General features: G+C 39.4%; 1 protein-coding gene and 3 non-coding genes across 12 annotated transcripts in view; 1 reads left to right on the top strand and 3 right to left on the bottom strand.

Annotated features, from left to right (window-relative positions):
- Positions 1–16,060, top strand: part of LOC133531104 (uncharacterized) — a 109,251-nt gene that overhangs the window by 83,212 nt on the left and 9,979 nt on the right. For 8 of the 9 annotated variants that reach the window (XR_009801457.1, XR_009801458.1, XR_009801456.1 and 5 more), the window contains exons 4-16: positions 787–890; positions 1,510–1,659; positions 2,629–2,755; positions 3,265–3,376; positions 3,792–3,909; positions 4,294–4,383; positions 6,461–6,584; positions 7,626–7,755; positions 8,573–8,676; positions 10,403–10,603; positions 11,604–11,698; positions 15,001–15,104; positions 15,825–15,912. Coding sequence is in view for 5 of the 9 variants with exons in the window: in XM_061869208.1 (XP_061725192.1) it covers positions 787–890; positions 1,510–1,659; positions 2,629–2,755; positions 3,265–3,376; positions 3,792–3,909; positions 4,294–4,383; positions 6,461–6,584; positions 7,626–7,755; positions 8,573–8,676; positions 10,403–10,603; positions 11,604–11,698; positions 15,001–15,104; positions 15,825–15,912 (1,547 nt within the window). In the remaining 4 variants the exon portion in view is untranslated. The remainder of the gene's footprint in view (positions 1–786; positions 891–1,509; positions 1,660–2,628; positions 2,756–3,264; positions 3,377–3,791; positions 3,910–4,293; positions 4,384–6,460; positions 6,585–7,625; positions 7,756–8,572; positions 8,677–10,402; positions 10,604–11,603; positions 11,699–15,000; positions 15,105–15,824; positions 15,913–16,060) is intronic. The other variant, XM_061869211.1, reaches the window with a different exon arrangement.
- Positions 13,216–13,287, bottom strand: Trnac-gca (transfer RNA cysteine (anticodon GCA)). Its single transcript has one exon. It is a non-coding gene; the product is annotated as a tRNA-Cys (tRNA).
- Trnac-gca (transfer RNA cysteine (anticodon GCA)) lies at positions 13,406–13,477 on the bottom strand. The gene has a single exon. It is a non-coding gene; the product is annotated as a tRNA-Cys (tRNA).
- On the bottom strand, positions 13,598–13,669 carry Trnac-gca (transfer RNA cysteine (anticodon GCA)). The gene has a single exon. It is a non-coding gene; the product is annotated as a tRNA-Cys (tRNA).

Raw genomic sequence — 16,060 nt, forward strand, 5'->3', positions numbered from 1 at the left:
ATAGATAGATAATATTATAAGATTTTATTTTGTGCTGTAATGGATTTATAGGTCAAATAAACAAAGCAATATAGTTTCTGTTTAAAATTCTCACTCACTTCGTTCGTTTCTTAAACCTACACTTGTGTTTTAATGCCTTTCATTATGTAGCAGTCACATAAACTACTATTAAATATAATGGGTAGAAAAAATAACAGAACCCTAACATAAGATAATAAAATAAATAGCACAATTAATTCGTACCTGTCGTTCCCGGTGCCGTGTCGTTCCCATTTTACTTTTTTAATTCTACGTTGGTGGCAAACAAGCATATAGCCCGCCTGATGGTAAGCGGTCACCGTTGTCTATGGACGGTTGCAACTCCAGAGGTGTTATAAGATCTGGCAACCTTACTCGTCCGCAGGAACTCAACACTATGAGTAGTGTCTAGTGTTATTTGGTTGCGGTTTTCTGTAAGGTGGAGTGGAGGTGCTTCCCCAGTTGGGCTCTGAGCTAGATCCTGGAATGACATTCGCATACCACTCTAAGCGAGATGAAGTTCACAGTGGTGCCCATACCTTTCTTTTTGACGTAGTTTAAGGACATACCCGGGTCCCGATCCAGGTCCCGGGTACCCGGAGGTCAGCTTATTGCATCTTCAAGCTATTGTACCGATTTACTAAAAGCTGTACGGTGATAAAGAAAAGTATTTCGGGTTTCCTAAGGCTTAAGGGTTTCCTACGGATTCTAAAGACGAAATACTTTCAGCTAGCAATGATGATGTTAACATGAATGTAAATGTTGCAGACCATCACGTGTGACTGCGAGGCAACACCGGCCTTCCAGCTCAAAACCTTCAGCCAACGAGGGGAGAAGGTGGAGGTGTCGCACTATCGAGTTAATGTTAACAGGTAAGATGTTTCAAACGATGCGATCTGCTTTCTACCCCACCACCCGCCGTCGGAAGAAGAAAAAAATAGAAAGAATGAAAATAAATTTATTCAGGACGCTTACTACGCGGACTTTTGTTAAATAAAACATTTAATAAACGTCACTATAAGGTCTCCCCTCAGCTTTATTTCAAGTTACCTTGTAGGCATCTTATTGTCGCTGGTCTTCCGTGGAGACCTGTCCTAGTGATCGCTTGAGCATATAAACTTAAGTGACATTGCTTAAATCAAATCGAAATTAGAATAAGAATCACAATTAAATATTATTTCAGTTAGACCTATTATATATCATGTAAGGCTTATTTAATACTTAATAATTACATACGCGTGAGAGTTAAGAAAGGGCGTTAATCCACACAACCTGAAACTATAATGGTCGGGCAATTTCGGATACAAATGTATTTCCTCTTACAAACGCTTTGGCTGTGGATTGAACTCCATACCATTTACTGGAGCGACTACTGCATACCTATAAAGGTTGTTCCCTTAAATACGTCAAGTTCGTTCGACATTATATACATACTTGTGTTTCCAGTCTGTGAATAAAGAATAGCAGTTAAGCACAACTTTTAACTTCCAGGTTCCGTGCTCGCCTCAACGTAGTCTGCATAACAGAAAAGTTGACGGGAGAACTACGATGCGACGGTTGGCCAGAGGTCAAAGTGGCGCTGGCCGCCGTGGGACCACTGAAGACGTCCTCCAATGAGGCAAACCTACAGCAACTTGTCAGGTAAGTTAAAATCGTAGTAATAAGGGGTAGAGAGTCATAGAATGCACCATGCCCGGTATCAAGCTTTCAGACCGATAAGGAATGTCGAGATCCGATGCCACACCAAGGTGTAAGACGCGGGATACGTCTAACTAAACAAAAGTTAAGTTGGGCGGGACATGTTTGCAGACAGAGTGATGGCAGGTGGACCAAAATATTGACGGAATGATGGCCGCTTTAGGAAGAAAGGAGCGCTTGGCATCCGTTAGGTCGTTGGGTGGACGCAGTGGATGACATTTGGATGATTGTGGGTCACTTCTGAATGAGATTAGCTTAGGACCGGAGAAGTGGCGTACCGAGGCCTATGCTCGGCAGTGGGCGATAAATGGCTAGTATGATGATGATGATGAGGGAGAACTACTTTGAGACTGCTGGCCAGATGTGTTCGTCAAGCTAAAGTATTACTTCATCGCGTGTAAACTTTCCTAAGAATATTCTCAATCCAAAGTAATATCGGGAAAGATGAAATCATATGCAACCTAAGTCATTCAATAAGGGCTTCTTTATGTCAATGGATAAATCAAATAGCTCTCGCGCTGACAATGCCAGGTGACTAGGAGTACTCGTATTATCACATCATTAATCTTTGTGGCAAGCAAGTGGCAAGTCATAAACGCGGCAATCAATCTGCCTGGTCACCGAGTGATATACATTGAGTTTATATTACTACAGAGACGCCACACGAAGCAATGAAACTGTCGAAGTCGCAACCTGTACTACGCGACCAAAACTTCGTAAGCGCCGTAAACTTCATGGCGCTTACTCGTTTAGGTCGTGAGATTCACGCCTCGCTTCAATGCTTTATTGTCAATAAAACAACTCATGGCGCAAAATACTAGTTTTCTGTGCCGGTTCTACGAGTAAAACTAAAAGGCCTAAAATAGAGATGATGTGTGATGTCAAGTTACAAGAATAACTTTCTGTTTACAGCGACATCGTGGTGAATGCGCTGCGAAGCACGCAGCTATCGTTTAATTTATCCCACTACCCCACGTGTCCGAGGCTGCGAAGACACTTTGACACGTCGCCGCGGTTGCCCCTCCACTATGATTCCATGGTGAGTAGAATAATATAGTCAATGATACAGTCACTAATACCGCATATGATCTAACTCTCTAAGGCTGAGAAAATCGGCTTAAATCGGCAATAAAAGCTGTAAAGTTCTGAAGGGAAGCAAACCCGCTTGTCAGCCGCTCCACTCTTTCTCTCTTTGGTAATTATTATTCCCTCTGAAGGTGGGCATCCCTTGTATATTCCGTGCACTTTGCCCTGTTTAACATATCGGCTTCCGAGACATGCAGCACTCAATACCTTTCTTGATTAAATCCATCCTCTTTCCTTACTTCAACCATCCCCTCCCTCTGGCCTCATTCAAAACATGTTCAGGAGGTCTCCTCTTTACCACTATCTTAGCCAACTCTTCTGTAGCTTGTTGGCAACGCCTCCAACGTCGCCAACTCCGAGGCTTCCGCGAACATACTTGTAGCGCTTCTTAGCAATTCTTAGGCAAGGAATCGTTCGGCAGTTGGCAGATCTTAATATTAACGAAGATCTGCTGTGTTTTAGTTGTCACACGACCGGATGTACGCGTCGACGCCCATATCGGCGTCCATGTCCAACGTGCATCTCGGCGAGAAGAGGCTGCTCGTCAAAGTCGTCGGAGCTAAGGACTTGGGAGGTAAGAAACCGAAATTGAACAGTTTTCCTAGGAAGAAAGTCAGTCTTCAACATATAAAGAGAGCGTACCTACGTATCTTAAAGGCTCGCAACACACAACTCCTCTGGTGTTGTACATCCGGACGAAGGTAATCGTTTACCATTAGGCGATTCGTCTTGTCGTTTGCTTCCTAGGTACATCATAAAAAAGTGTATGAAGTGTACAAAGAAGGAAGCGTGCCCATGTTCAGACTTTATCTTGATAAAAAGCTTGGGAGGTCTCCCGCAATGTTTTGTTTGAGTCAGTCAACATTCTTTGGTAAGTGACAAATGAGTGACGGATTGAACGCATTTCCCATTGCTTCAATGATGCATCAGCAACGATGCAGCAGTATCAGGATGTAACCTTTAGCTTAGACTGACACTGTAATTTTCAGGCAAGGCGGGCTGCAGCGCGCCATACTGCGTGGTTGAGATGGACGAGCCCCCGCAGAAGAACCAGACCGCCTTTAAGAAGGACACTAACCAACCACAGTGGGAAGAACATTTTCTATTGTAAGTACGGGATCAGTGCGGTATGCAAAATTTATTCCTGATTAGTTAGGACGTGCAGGAGATACCCAGTGCCGATTTCTTACCGCTAAGTCAGGCAAATGCATAGGCCCTTGCCTATCCATCGTGTTTTTTAGTATTTTTGGTCTCATTTATTTCTTGGTCCTTTGAACCGGATTATTATGGGATGATATAGAAGAGAAAAGATCACTCTTTCAATTGTCATTTTAAATGTTGTATCTGTCTGTAGGTATAACCTTTTTATAGCAAAAAATACACGTGTTAATAAAACTGGTGTATTCACCTTTCAATGCATAGATACGTACTCGTATCGTTTTCTACTGAAAAGGAAGTATATTTTGCTGATTAGAGTATGTTTTCTTACAGTGATCTCTCGCCGCAAACCGCGGAGTTGCTGTTCGAGGTGTACGACCGCACGGGCCCGCCTTCCCCCGGCGGAGGCCCTTCCACACACAGGTACAAATATGAAGTCGTTAAACTGTCTCCAACCTCTCGTACCTACTTACTGCTGTGGCATGTCGACCCGAAGCGGTTCTTGACCAACACCAAAGACCAAAGTCGTCTGCCCAAAGGCGTTTCTTTATTTTTGCACTTCGTTTCTCCAGAGGTACAATCAAAGAACTTAATTTCGTGCCTTGTCATGTGTGTCTTGCCATTCAGTAATTAATATGCAAGTCGCTAGGGAGCTCATACAAGTTTGTCACTGTGAGAAGGTACCAAATACAGTGGATATCATTTATTACGACCTTGGTTGTAGCGACCATTTACCTATAGCGACGTTAAATCTAAGGCCCTTGAATTTAAAGCATACTTTAGTACAAAGTTCATGTGGCTATAGCGACTTTGGATGTAACGCCGAGTTCGGGTGTAGCGACTGTTTTTAATGAATCATTTGTAACAAATTCCTAGAAATCCCATGCAGATATTGCGACCGGAGTCCAAAAACACAAAGATTTTTTTCTTTCACAAACATTTCTTATCTTTTGTTTACATCCATTGCACACAGATGGTCAGCAAGTGTGGAGACCTTTACCTTTTGTTTATAGATATTAACTAAGTAGGTAGGGAAGCGTGTACGTTTCGGAGCTTTTATGGTTCAGTTACAAAGTGATATTCTGAGTAGCAACTGGGTTTAGTAAACTTTTGAATAAGTATGGCTAATCCTACAACTAAGGATGTGTTAGGTGTTGTAACAAAGCTTAAAAGATACTGTTTATTTGGTGATGGAAAGGATATTATAGATATTGAAGAAGTAATGAAAATAGAATACACCCTACAGCGTACACTAGCACAAAAAAATAAAATGAAGCAAACTAATATTACACATTTTTTTAAATGTACCTTTGAATAACTATGTGTGCAAATATTTTCAATAATAAATGAATATAAACTACACATGTGTACGTGTCTGTATCTCTTTACCTTTGCTTGTAACGACTTCCGGATATAACGACAAGAATAGAGTGGTCCCTTCATTGTCGTTATACCCGAAATCCACTGTAGTACTGAAGTTAAATTCCTTGACCTTATACAAGATGTCCAGACGGTACCAAATGGCTGAAGACCGTCCATCTCGTACTAAATTACAAATGAATTCCAGGATAAAAAGTGTTCTATGTATTTTATACGTCATTAACTATCTATGTGCTAAATTAAATCCTTATGCGTTCAGCCGTTTTTGCGTGATAGGGAGCGTGCATGAACTGTAGGAGGCAGCACAGGAGCCGTCAGATTTTTGGCGGGAGACGTGAATTTGATGTTTATAGTTCCGATGTAGCCCACTAGATGGCAGAACCTACTATGCACAAGAAAACACGTGACGTGTAAATGTACATGTTTATGATTCCGATTCAGACCACAAGATGGCAGACCCTCCAACGCGCACAGTCTCTATAGAGGAACAAACATCCAAAATTTATCATTTATAATATTAGTAGGATTTCAAACACCCTTTTTGTCTTGCGATGACGTAAACTTCTCGTATGCCAGAAACGTATATAGATTATGTCATTTACAAAGACACGTGCCTTCACTCGTATTGTCATGACATTAAAGGTTAGATTTAACAAATCTGTGCGTCATCGTAAATGACACGAACTGTTACAGAACACGGATCCGCGTATGAGAAAACTATTCGAAAAAAATACTCGCGGTACACGAGAGGTTATAGAATTTATAAAGAATAGAATAGAATTTGTTTTATTCATAAACACACAAACAGTAATAGACAGACATAAAATGTTATGTTTATTCATTAATGTAATATTATGACAAAAAAATACAATCATTAAAATACTTAAGGACTAACAAATAAACTTAACTATAAATAAAACTAAACCTAAACTCTAAAAAAAAAAAAAACTAGTCAAACAACCCACCCCGCGTCGCTCCCAACGCAAAGGTGCCCATCACGCTTGCTGCGTTTCCGCGTTGAACCGCGATGGACAACCTTTGCGCTAGGAACGACCCGGAGCGGGGGTCGAGACATAAAATAGAACATAGTGAGAAAAGAACCTGAAATGCGTGATTACAGATTCCTCGGACTGGGTCTGGTGGGTATAGACGAGTTGCTGGCGGCACCTTCGCAGCGGCAACAGATCGCGCTGCAGACGCGGCCTATGGAGGAGCATGATATCTCTGGCACGCTCACCGTTGAGGTATGAACTATGTACCGAGTGGTACAGTCGCCATCAAATATATCGGAACGGCTAAGGTGCCCAAAAATATCTGAACACGCACTCTAACGCCTTGACAATAGAGACGTGTTCAGATATTTGTGAGCAATTTGGCCGCTCCGATGTATCTGATGGCGACTGTACATGTATTCTACGTAATCTTCACTCGATTCTATTGTTTGAAAAGCCTCTTCTCCTGCATACGACTCTGTTTGAAATGTTTGCTTTGCCGACTCTTTAGACGGGATTCGTCGAAATTATTTTCAGGGAAAATGCTCTAAATTGGGTAAAAATAGTCCGACTTTCGTTTCATTCTAGTTTCCTAGAATTTTAGTTGCATTGTCTGCCTAATGAATTAATGAGCGTACAAGATGAAAAATGGCGATTACAAATATGAAAGTGTTCATTTATCAAGATTGACGTTGCTAATCTAGGTATTTTAAGTTGTCAAATTAAAATCCCAAGTAGGTACTTACCTACAGCTGTCGGATTTAATTGTCTAGTCCCGCCAAGTCGAGAAAAAAAGCGGCACGGCCGTATCATCCTTTTCTCTAAGCAGTTGAGGCCATTTTCGACCGACCTATAACTTCGTTGTGGATAAAACTGGAAGCCTGAATTTTCTTGCATGGATCTGATATTTTACGGTAGATGAACTGAGTTGCGAGACTTGTTTTTTTTACACGATAGATTGATAAATAGAGTACTCTTTATTGGCATACAAGTTATGTTTTTGATGGCATTTACTTTATGGCACCGGTACTAAAATGATTCGAAATTATACATTTAATTAACCTTATATAATGAATATATACAGATGATTACTATAACTAGCTTAAACCCAAAATAGGCCCTTGAGGCATTGTAACCAAGGATGCTGGCGACATTTCCTCGTTGTATCGCAATACTGATACGTTGTGTGAGGAAGCTGCTAGCTCTTCGGTCACCAGTTACGTCAACCAGACGTTTCGCGATTTCTCTAAAACCTTATTTATTTTTTATATATAAATATGTAAATATTTCCAGTTCCTATTCATCGAGGGTGCAGACATCCCGGACCTGGCCTCGCGGCCCGTGAAGATCAAGGAGTCGCTCCGCACGCTGTCGCCGCGCGGACTCCTCACCACCACCACCAAGACTGTCTTCAAACAGAACGGTAACTACGGAACGAGTACCATTCCTTCAGTTCTACCTAGTTCGAAAATACGCGCACCCAGTGAAAGTTTTGTGTGAGTGAACTTGATGCTATAGGTATACTGTTTGTTCCTGTCAGGAAATCTTGGTGTTAAGCAAAATACGTAGTACCGTCATTATCGAGGTCGGATGTGCCTACGTTAGTATGTCTGCGAAGTTTTCTGTTGATAATACCTATCACTGTCACACCAACAATTATCATGTCTTCGGCTTGAAAAAAGAGAGATTACTGCTTGTGGAAACCTAGAGCCTAGTTCCTACAGAATTTGCAATACGGAGAAACATTACATCACACATTCATTAAAAAAAAAAAGTGTGCGTGTGTGTGTGGAGCTCCCTTCCGAGGTTTCCCGAGGGTTTACAGTATGGGATTCCTCAAAATAAAAATAAATAAATATTATTAATAAATATTCTTTTAATAAATAACATTTTTTTTTATATTGTATGGTCAATAATGATAATTTTAATTAAGAGCATATTTAAATGATTATGTTTAATATATATTTTTGTACAATACTTTATGACAGAAATTTATACGATTAAGAATTAAGACATGTTAAAACTGATTATGAGCCTTGTAGCTTGAAATAAAGGATTTTTTTTTAATGGAGTGTACAGGTTTTTAAAAGGTCGGCAACGCGTAACACCTTCGGAGTTGCAGGCGTCCATAGACCGCGGTGACTGCTTACCATCACGCGGGCCGTATGCTTGTTAACCACCGACCTAATATAAAGTAATACATGTCTAAATTATAACAATACATATGTATGTTTGTCCAGGACACGAGAACTCGGCACTAACAGAGTCGGCGCTCCGAGAGCTGGAGCTGAGCCCCGCCGGCGCCGCCAACAAGTCCACCCTCATCATACACTCCGTGCAGCGGGTGAGGCCCCATGCCGTATTTAACCGTTTGACCGCCAAAGACGCCAACTCACGGCTACAGCGCCATATCAACCTTATTGCATTCCGACAAGATAGCCGTGACTTTCATAGGCTTAACGCAACGACATCACCACTTTCACCGACAACAGTTCAATAGATTTAACGCTACGGTAAAATACATGATACAAACATACCAATACCAGACAATTTTTAATATTCAAAATAGGTACGGTCAACCAATTTGATTCCTAGGCCACTATAGAACCATGTCATAATAACTTCTACGACAGTGCTTATTGAGTGATGCGTGTCATGTATAGAGTAGTTCATGCGACAAGGTTCTATAGTGTCCTAGGATTCAAATTGGTTGACGTACAAGTTGTGTTTTATTTGTTTGTTTTAAGAGTTCCATTTGAAAGTTTGATTTTCATTAACATTGACTTTTTTTTTTCATTCTGCCTGCGTTTTGCCATGATGCATGATTTGGATTGGATTTATACTATCAGGAGCCAAAGAAGTCAATCAAGGTAAGAAAAAATTCGATACAAAATTCTCATTTTTTACATTCAATGTACATACTCGTATCTTAGTTGTCAGTTAGTTATTCATTTAGACCATTTTGGCATGTTTACTAGAAGTGCGTTATAATTTTAACCTGAATAGTTCCTTTTATTAAGGAGGCGTTTTATCATTAAAAACTTTGATTATGATTACCTACTTATGTTACATTTTTACTCGTTCTTCGTCTAGGCCAAGACAATAGGCCATTTGAAATATCCTTATTTAGTCCGTATAAAGTGCTCTGGACCGACTGGGTAAAGACAGAGTGTGTTACCACCATAAACGTAAAATTTAATTAAAGCGCCAATTACCTACATCCGCACTTCCCGATTTCGGGCCCGACATCTGTCCTGATTTCGGGATTGATAATCGTTTTCGTTTCACGGAATATCAGCACATCGTTAATAATATTTGCAATGTAAAAAACCGGTGAAGTGCGGGTCGGACTCGCGCACGAAGGGTTCTGTAAAAAACCCTAAAAATGACTTTTTTTGTATGGGAGCCCCCTTAAATATTAATTTTATTCTGTTTTTAGTGTTTGTTGTTATAGCGGCAACAGAAATACATAATATGTAGAAATTTCAACTGGCTAACTATCACGGTTCATGAGATACAGCCTAAGTGACAGACGGACGGACGGACAGCGGAGCCTCAGTAATAGGGTCCCGTTTGACCCTTTGGGTACGGAACCCTAAAAATACTTTGTCTCTAATTGCCAAAAATGTTCAATATTTGATATTTTTGCATGCGAACCATTTTTTTATATTTCAAATATTGTAAACGATGTGCTAATATTTGGCGATATGGAAAAATATTATTTTTCGGACCCGAAATCGGGTCTGATATCAGGCCTGATAAAGTGTGGATGTAATTGGCACTTTAAATATTACATTTAAAGCGGCGTTTCCTCACTCTGCCGTTGCCAAATCGGTACGGGTTAGACCGTGGAGAGACTTTTAAACAATTTTTATCAAGTCATCTTCAACTAGAGATCGTGTCATTCACGAAACGCCTGCATTGACTCGTATTGTCGTGTCATTAAAGGTTAGATTTGACAAATCTGCGCGTTATCGTGGATGACATGGACTATAAAAGAATAAAAAAATGTAAAAACGCCTCTTTAAAACGTGTGCAGTGTTGCCATACTAACCCTATGAACCCCCAAGGTCGAACTAACCGACTCCGGTAAATTCATCGAAGTGGAACGAGAAGATACACTAAACAGCGTGGACTCAGCCGACCTCACCAGCACCACTATGGAAAGCATAGACGAGAACAGAACAGAACAGCATGTGTCGCCGAATTCGTCGCCGGCGCGGCAAGTTAGGATCAAGGAAAATGGCGCGAAGACGAACGGAGATACGGAGGTATGGTGTTTGTGTTAACAGGCACGTGTTTTTGCATATGTTTAGGCATGTTATAGATTTTTCAGCGCTTTCAGAATATATAATATATATATATATATATATATATATATATATAAATATATATATAGGTGCAATTTAAATAATTATTTAAAAAAATCTTCTTCAGCCTAGGGTTTTCTCGGCCTAGGGCCAGGATCCGCTTTCCTACTCAATCTTCTCCACTCTGCCCAGTCTTCGGCATCCTCAGCTGTGAAACTGTTCTCTTCCATGTACGCTTTCACGATGTCCAGCCAGCGGTTCTTAAGCTTACCGCGGCTGCGTGGTCTAGGGTATTAGGATGATTAGAGTAGGGTAGGGTGGGCGTATTGAATAGGGTATTTTGTTATAAAAAATATTAATACACTAAAATTTTGCGAACGTTCATTCATTCATTTCATTCGTTTTAAAGGTGACAGAAGGTTTGGTTAGTTATTGCCCTCTCCATAGTAATACCCCCTACCACCACCACTATTAATAAATCAGAAAGAATCAAGGCAATAGGAGTCTCATTGTTAAGAGTGGCCAATTACGATGAAGTGGCCAATAACTATAGCAGTCACCCAGGTACATTTAAAATTATTATTAAAAAAATCAAGCGAATCAATAAAACTTTCCGAACAGTTACGCGGTGAAAGAAGGTTTAGTGCAAGGTGCAGCCGACCCTCAAAAGCGTACAATTTCAAACATAAAATTTGTAGCGTAAAGGTAGATACCAGGTAGGTACAATAAAGAAGAGGGCTTCAATAGTTTTATAGAAAGTGGAGAAAATAACTGAAGCAGTTGACTATTCAGCACCAGATTTATTCGCGAACTGACATTAAAATGTAAATAAACAAATATACCTACTTCAAGTATTCAAATATGGAATACTAGAAAAAGAACTTAAAACTATCATAGACAATAAAAGGATATAAAAACTATATACAACCTCAACATCCCATTAACCAATTTATATTTTCAGCAAGGAGACTATGTCCAAAAACCCGAGGAGGCACCCCCGGAGCCTGCACCGCGGCAGAAGAGAAAGAGAGACTTCTTTGGAACCATTAAAAGAAGGTGAAATATTACTACCCCTTTTTATATTGTATGTACTGCCAGGCAATGGTATTAATTTAAAATATGTTTTCAAGCACAGTGTTTTTCATCCTACACGACACCTCTAGTATTAAAAAATAAAAATAAAAAAACGCCAAGCGATAACTAAGACCCCTAACACACAAAGCGTAAGCGTAAGCGTATCGTGGAAACGTTACGAGTACGAGACGCGTAGAGTTCTGAGCACCAAGCGTCGCGTAATCGTTTTATAAGTGAAATCTCATTAGTTGAAATCATAGCGTCACTGGCGTCAGATGTCGTCGGCGGGTGTATCGACGACCTTTCTTGTCAGATGAAGAAGATTTTATATTGTTTGATTAAGGCAGAAGTTTTATTTTTACGCGTGTATTACGCTACGCCTGTCGTAATGACGACAGAAATCTAATAAGCTACGTTACGACGACGCTTCGTGTGCGAACTTGTTTGAACTTGTTCGTATTTAATCGTAATACGCGCGTATTACGATACGCTTACGCGTCTCTTACGCTTACGCTCCGGGGCCATGTACGATTGTCATCTTTAATTGGCCCCCAGGTCAGAAACATAAACAAAGGGCAGTGGGTTGCGAAATTATTTTTCATGCCAAGAGGGTGGCCGTGAGACATATATATCTTTGTCAAAGGTTGAAAAACACTGATTATGATTCAAAGAACGTTAATGGAGCTATATTTTATTAAGTATTTTTTTCTTTAGATTGCTTTATATTTATATATTTATGAATGTTTGTATTAATTTGTATCTGTGCGTGAATAGATTAGAAAGTGTTATCAGGTTTTTGATGTTTTTTGCGTCGGTTTTTCCCGACATATTATTTTCTAACCAAGTTATAGATGCACTGCCAGTTGAAAACATGTTTTTAGGGTTTTTTTTTTGTGGCATTAAAATTATTCATTTAATTTAGGTATTGTATTTTATATGAAACCTTTCCATATAATTATCTAATAGCTAGAAACAATATATCGTCGGTTGAGAATACGTTTGTGCCATACACTACTTAAGTACATTGGTTTGCAAGACCGCGAAAAGAAGCAAAAAATAATTTTTTTTCGATAAGACTTGTATTTGGGAAATATTAAACGTATTAATCATTAAGCCATATTTAATATTTATATTACCATACAAATATTTTGAATATGATGGCAATCATGAATTAAAACCATTTTTATTTTTATTACCACCATATCCGTTTTTGATGAGTAAATGTTAATCCTCATGTAACTCCTCTGGAGTTGCAGGCTACGGTGACTGCCTACCATCAGGCGGGCCGTACATAAACTTTGAATCATTAAAAACGCAAAATCGTTTTTAATGATATAGCAGCATTTAAACATAATTTAAGATAAAAAAAAAAGCTAAATACCATAACCGGATTTTAACCGATCAAAAAATGCAATAAAAGTTATGAAGTACTTGTTGTTTTTGTAGTTGTGCCGCTTTTTAAACAAAACCTTTAAAAATGTGAACAAAGAAAATATGTAAGGGGACACCCGGATTTGAACCGGGGACCTATCGATCTGCAGTCGATTGCTCTACCACTGAGCTATATCCCCACATGACTTTAATATCGAATAATTACTAATACTTAATTATCACGTAAGTTGCGTCAGCTATAAAAAATATATCAATCATAATTTGTTAGCATAAAAATATGAAAAAAAGTTTTTGCTTAGGGGACACCCGGGTTTGAACCGGGGACCTATCGATCTGCAGTCGATTGCTCTACCACTGAGCTATATCCCCACATGACTTTAATATCGAATAATGAGTAATACTTAATTATCACGTAAGTTGCGTCAGCTATAAAAAATACATAAATCATAATTTGTTAGCATAAAAATATGAAAAAAAGTTTTTTTGCTTAGGGGACACCCGGGTTTGAACCGGGGACCTATCGATCTGCAGTCGATTGCTCTACCACTGAGCTATATCCCCACTTGAAAGGAGTAGTAAAAAACGCTTTCTGTTTGTCAAACATAACGCGTGTGGGTGGCAGATAATGTGTGATTGTCACGTCCGATCCATTAGGCCATTTTATTATGGTAAACTTGTTTAGATTTGTGCAATTTTTATGTTCATTCCGCCTTTTCATACAAACGTGTAGTCATTTTTCTCTCTGGGTATTAACATTAATAAAAATATTTTGACACAGTTTGCTGTATATCAACCACAACGTAGATGTGTTTTATCGGATCTTTAATTATTATAAGAGTTAGCAGCATTTAAAAATTTGTATGAAATCTGTGCTTCGCTCCTAATTTTTACACAAATAAAAAAGTCAAACATAGGGGCATAGTTATGGTTAATATACATCAAAATATGTTAAAACATTTTCCATAATGTCAATATCCTGAGACGAAAATGAGGACTACTTTTGCATGGAAAAGAGGCCGCAGTGTATCCTCTTAAATGGCCCACTTACATATTATGAATATTTAGTGTAGATAGCAATATTATAAAACGCTGACCTTCAAAATAATCGCTTGAAAAAAATGATGATATTGTAAAAAAGTTTGTTTATGAAACAATGCGTTGGAACAGCTGTTTTAAAGTGAAACATCTTTCTGCAAATGAGTAGGTTTATAATTTAAAAAACTAGCAAATATACACAAATTATGAATGATACAGATAAGTTATTTAAAGTACTACTACATTTTGTAATACGAGTAATAGATACCTACATGCATTCTCTTTTATTTAACGACATTATTCATATTTAACAGTAATTTTACCCGAAGGTTAATACTCATATTGTTTATTAAGCAGTCTTACTTTATACATTAACCGTTTAACCGCCGTAGTCTGATATATAAGACATACAATGTCCAGCTCATTTCGCGGCAGTCTGAAGAGAATTTGAAATAGAGGTGGATTGTCAAAGAAAACTTTGCAGCCACAGTAAATTTATTGCCATCTCCCGACACATGATTAAAACTTTTAGAACGCCATTTGACTTTGATCCTTATTATTTCTCAGATTATATGTGTATAATTTGTTAAATATCAAAAAGAGCATGGCGTCATCTAATAGAGCATGGCGGTTTCCTTTGACAATCCACCTCTATTTCAATTTTGTTTTTACTAAAAGATGTCTAGGTATTCACTCTCGATTTAAAAACATACAAGATATAAGTACTGTCGTAGAATTTCGAAGTCCACACATCTACATTATTTTTAAACAAACTTGCTATTCACTTACATCGGTTATGAGTTTGTGAATTTACAGATAAGCCGTTGGACATATATACTAATATCCGTAATGTTTAGGCTGGGCCGGTCGCGCACGCGCGGTACGTCGCTGGACCTGCCGAGCGACAGCGACGTCGACCAGAGTCGGGTCCGCAGCATCAGCGCTGAGAGAAACCACCACGGTCAGTGCAAACATGTATTAAATAGTGATATCTAATGAACATATTAAAATTGTACTACAAATAGCAGAAAGAAGTGCTGGTGGCGGTATAGTTGTGCCGTTCTCGAGAATGTTCTCCGTTTTGTATGGGGAATGTTCTCGCGCGAGAACGTTCCCCTTAGTACTACTAGTACTATACCTAGCGGTAAGAGCGTGCGACTTGCAATCCGGAAGTCGCGGGTTCAAACCCCGGCTCGTACCAATGAGTGTTTCGGAACTTATGTACGAAATATGATTTGATATTTACCAGTCGCTTTTCGGTGAAGGAAAACATCGCGAGGAAACCGGATTAATCCCAATTAGACACTAGCCCTCTGGGTTGGAAGGTTAGATGACAGTCGTTTTCGTAAAAACTAGTGCGTACGCCTGTTCTTGGGATTAGTTGCCAAGCGGACCCCAGGCTCCCATGAGCCGTGGCAAAATGCCGGGACAATGCGAGAAAGATGATGACAAATAGCAGAAAGTTCATGAAACTTGAACTTCCACTCCCTCCGCTACTTCCCATGTCAATAATTTATCCTAAAAGCGTTTTTACTTTGTCCGATCCGATATCGGAACTAGGATCCTACATTCACAATATCGGGCCGCGAAGTGTACTTCAGCAACACACTACAGCAAAAAATATGCCCACACACATATTACTTGAGGCCTTAATGGAAATATAACTATTTGCACGTTTCAGATAAAGCACTTTCCATCCCCAATAGAAACGTATACTCAGCGGGCGCGTCACCGGCGCAATCTGGCGACGAGTCGAGGACATCAAGAAGGTACGTGCCTCAATCTTTTATGGGGCGCTAATTGTTGAACTTAGCAAAATTATTGCGAGGTGAGATTTACAGCCCCGAAATTGCAAAAAAAATTATGGCTCTCCTATATAAAACATTCGGTATTGGTCTCAAAGTAAAAGTTGCTCAA

Source organism: Cydia pomonella, chromosome 24 (assembly GCF_033807575.1).
Source record: "Cydia pomonella isolate Wapato2018A chromosome 24, ilCydPomo1, whole genome shotgun sequence".
NCBI lineage: Eukaryota > Metazoa > Arthropoda > Insecta > Lepidoptera > Tortricidae > Cydia > Cydia pomonella.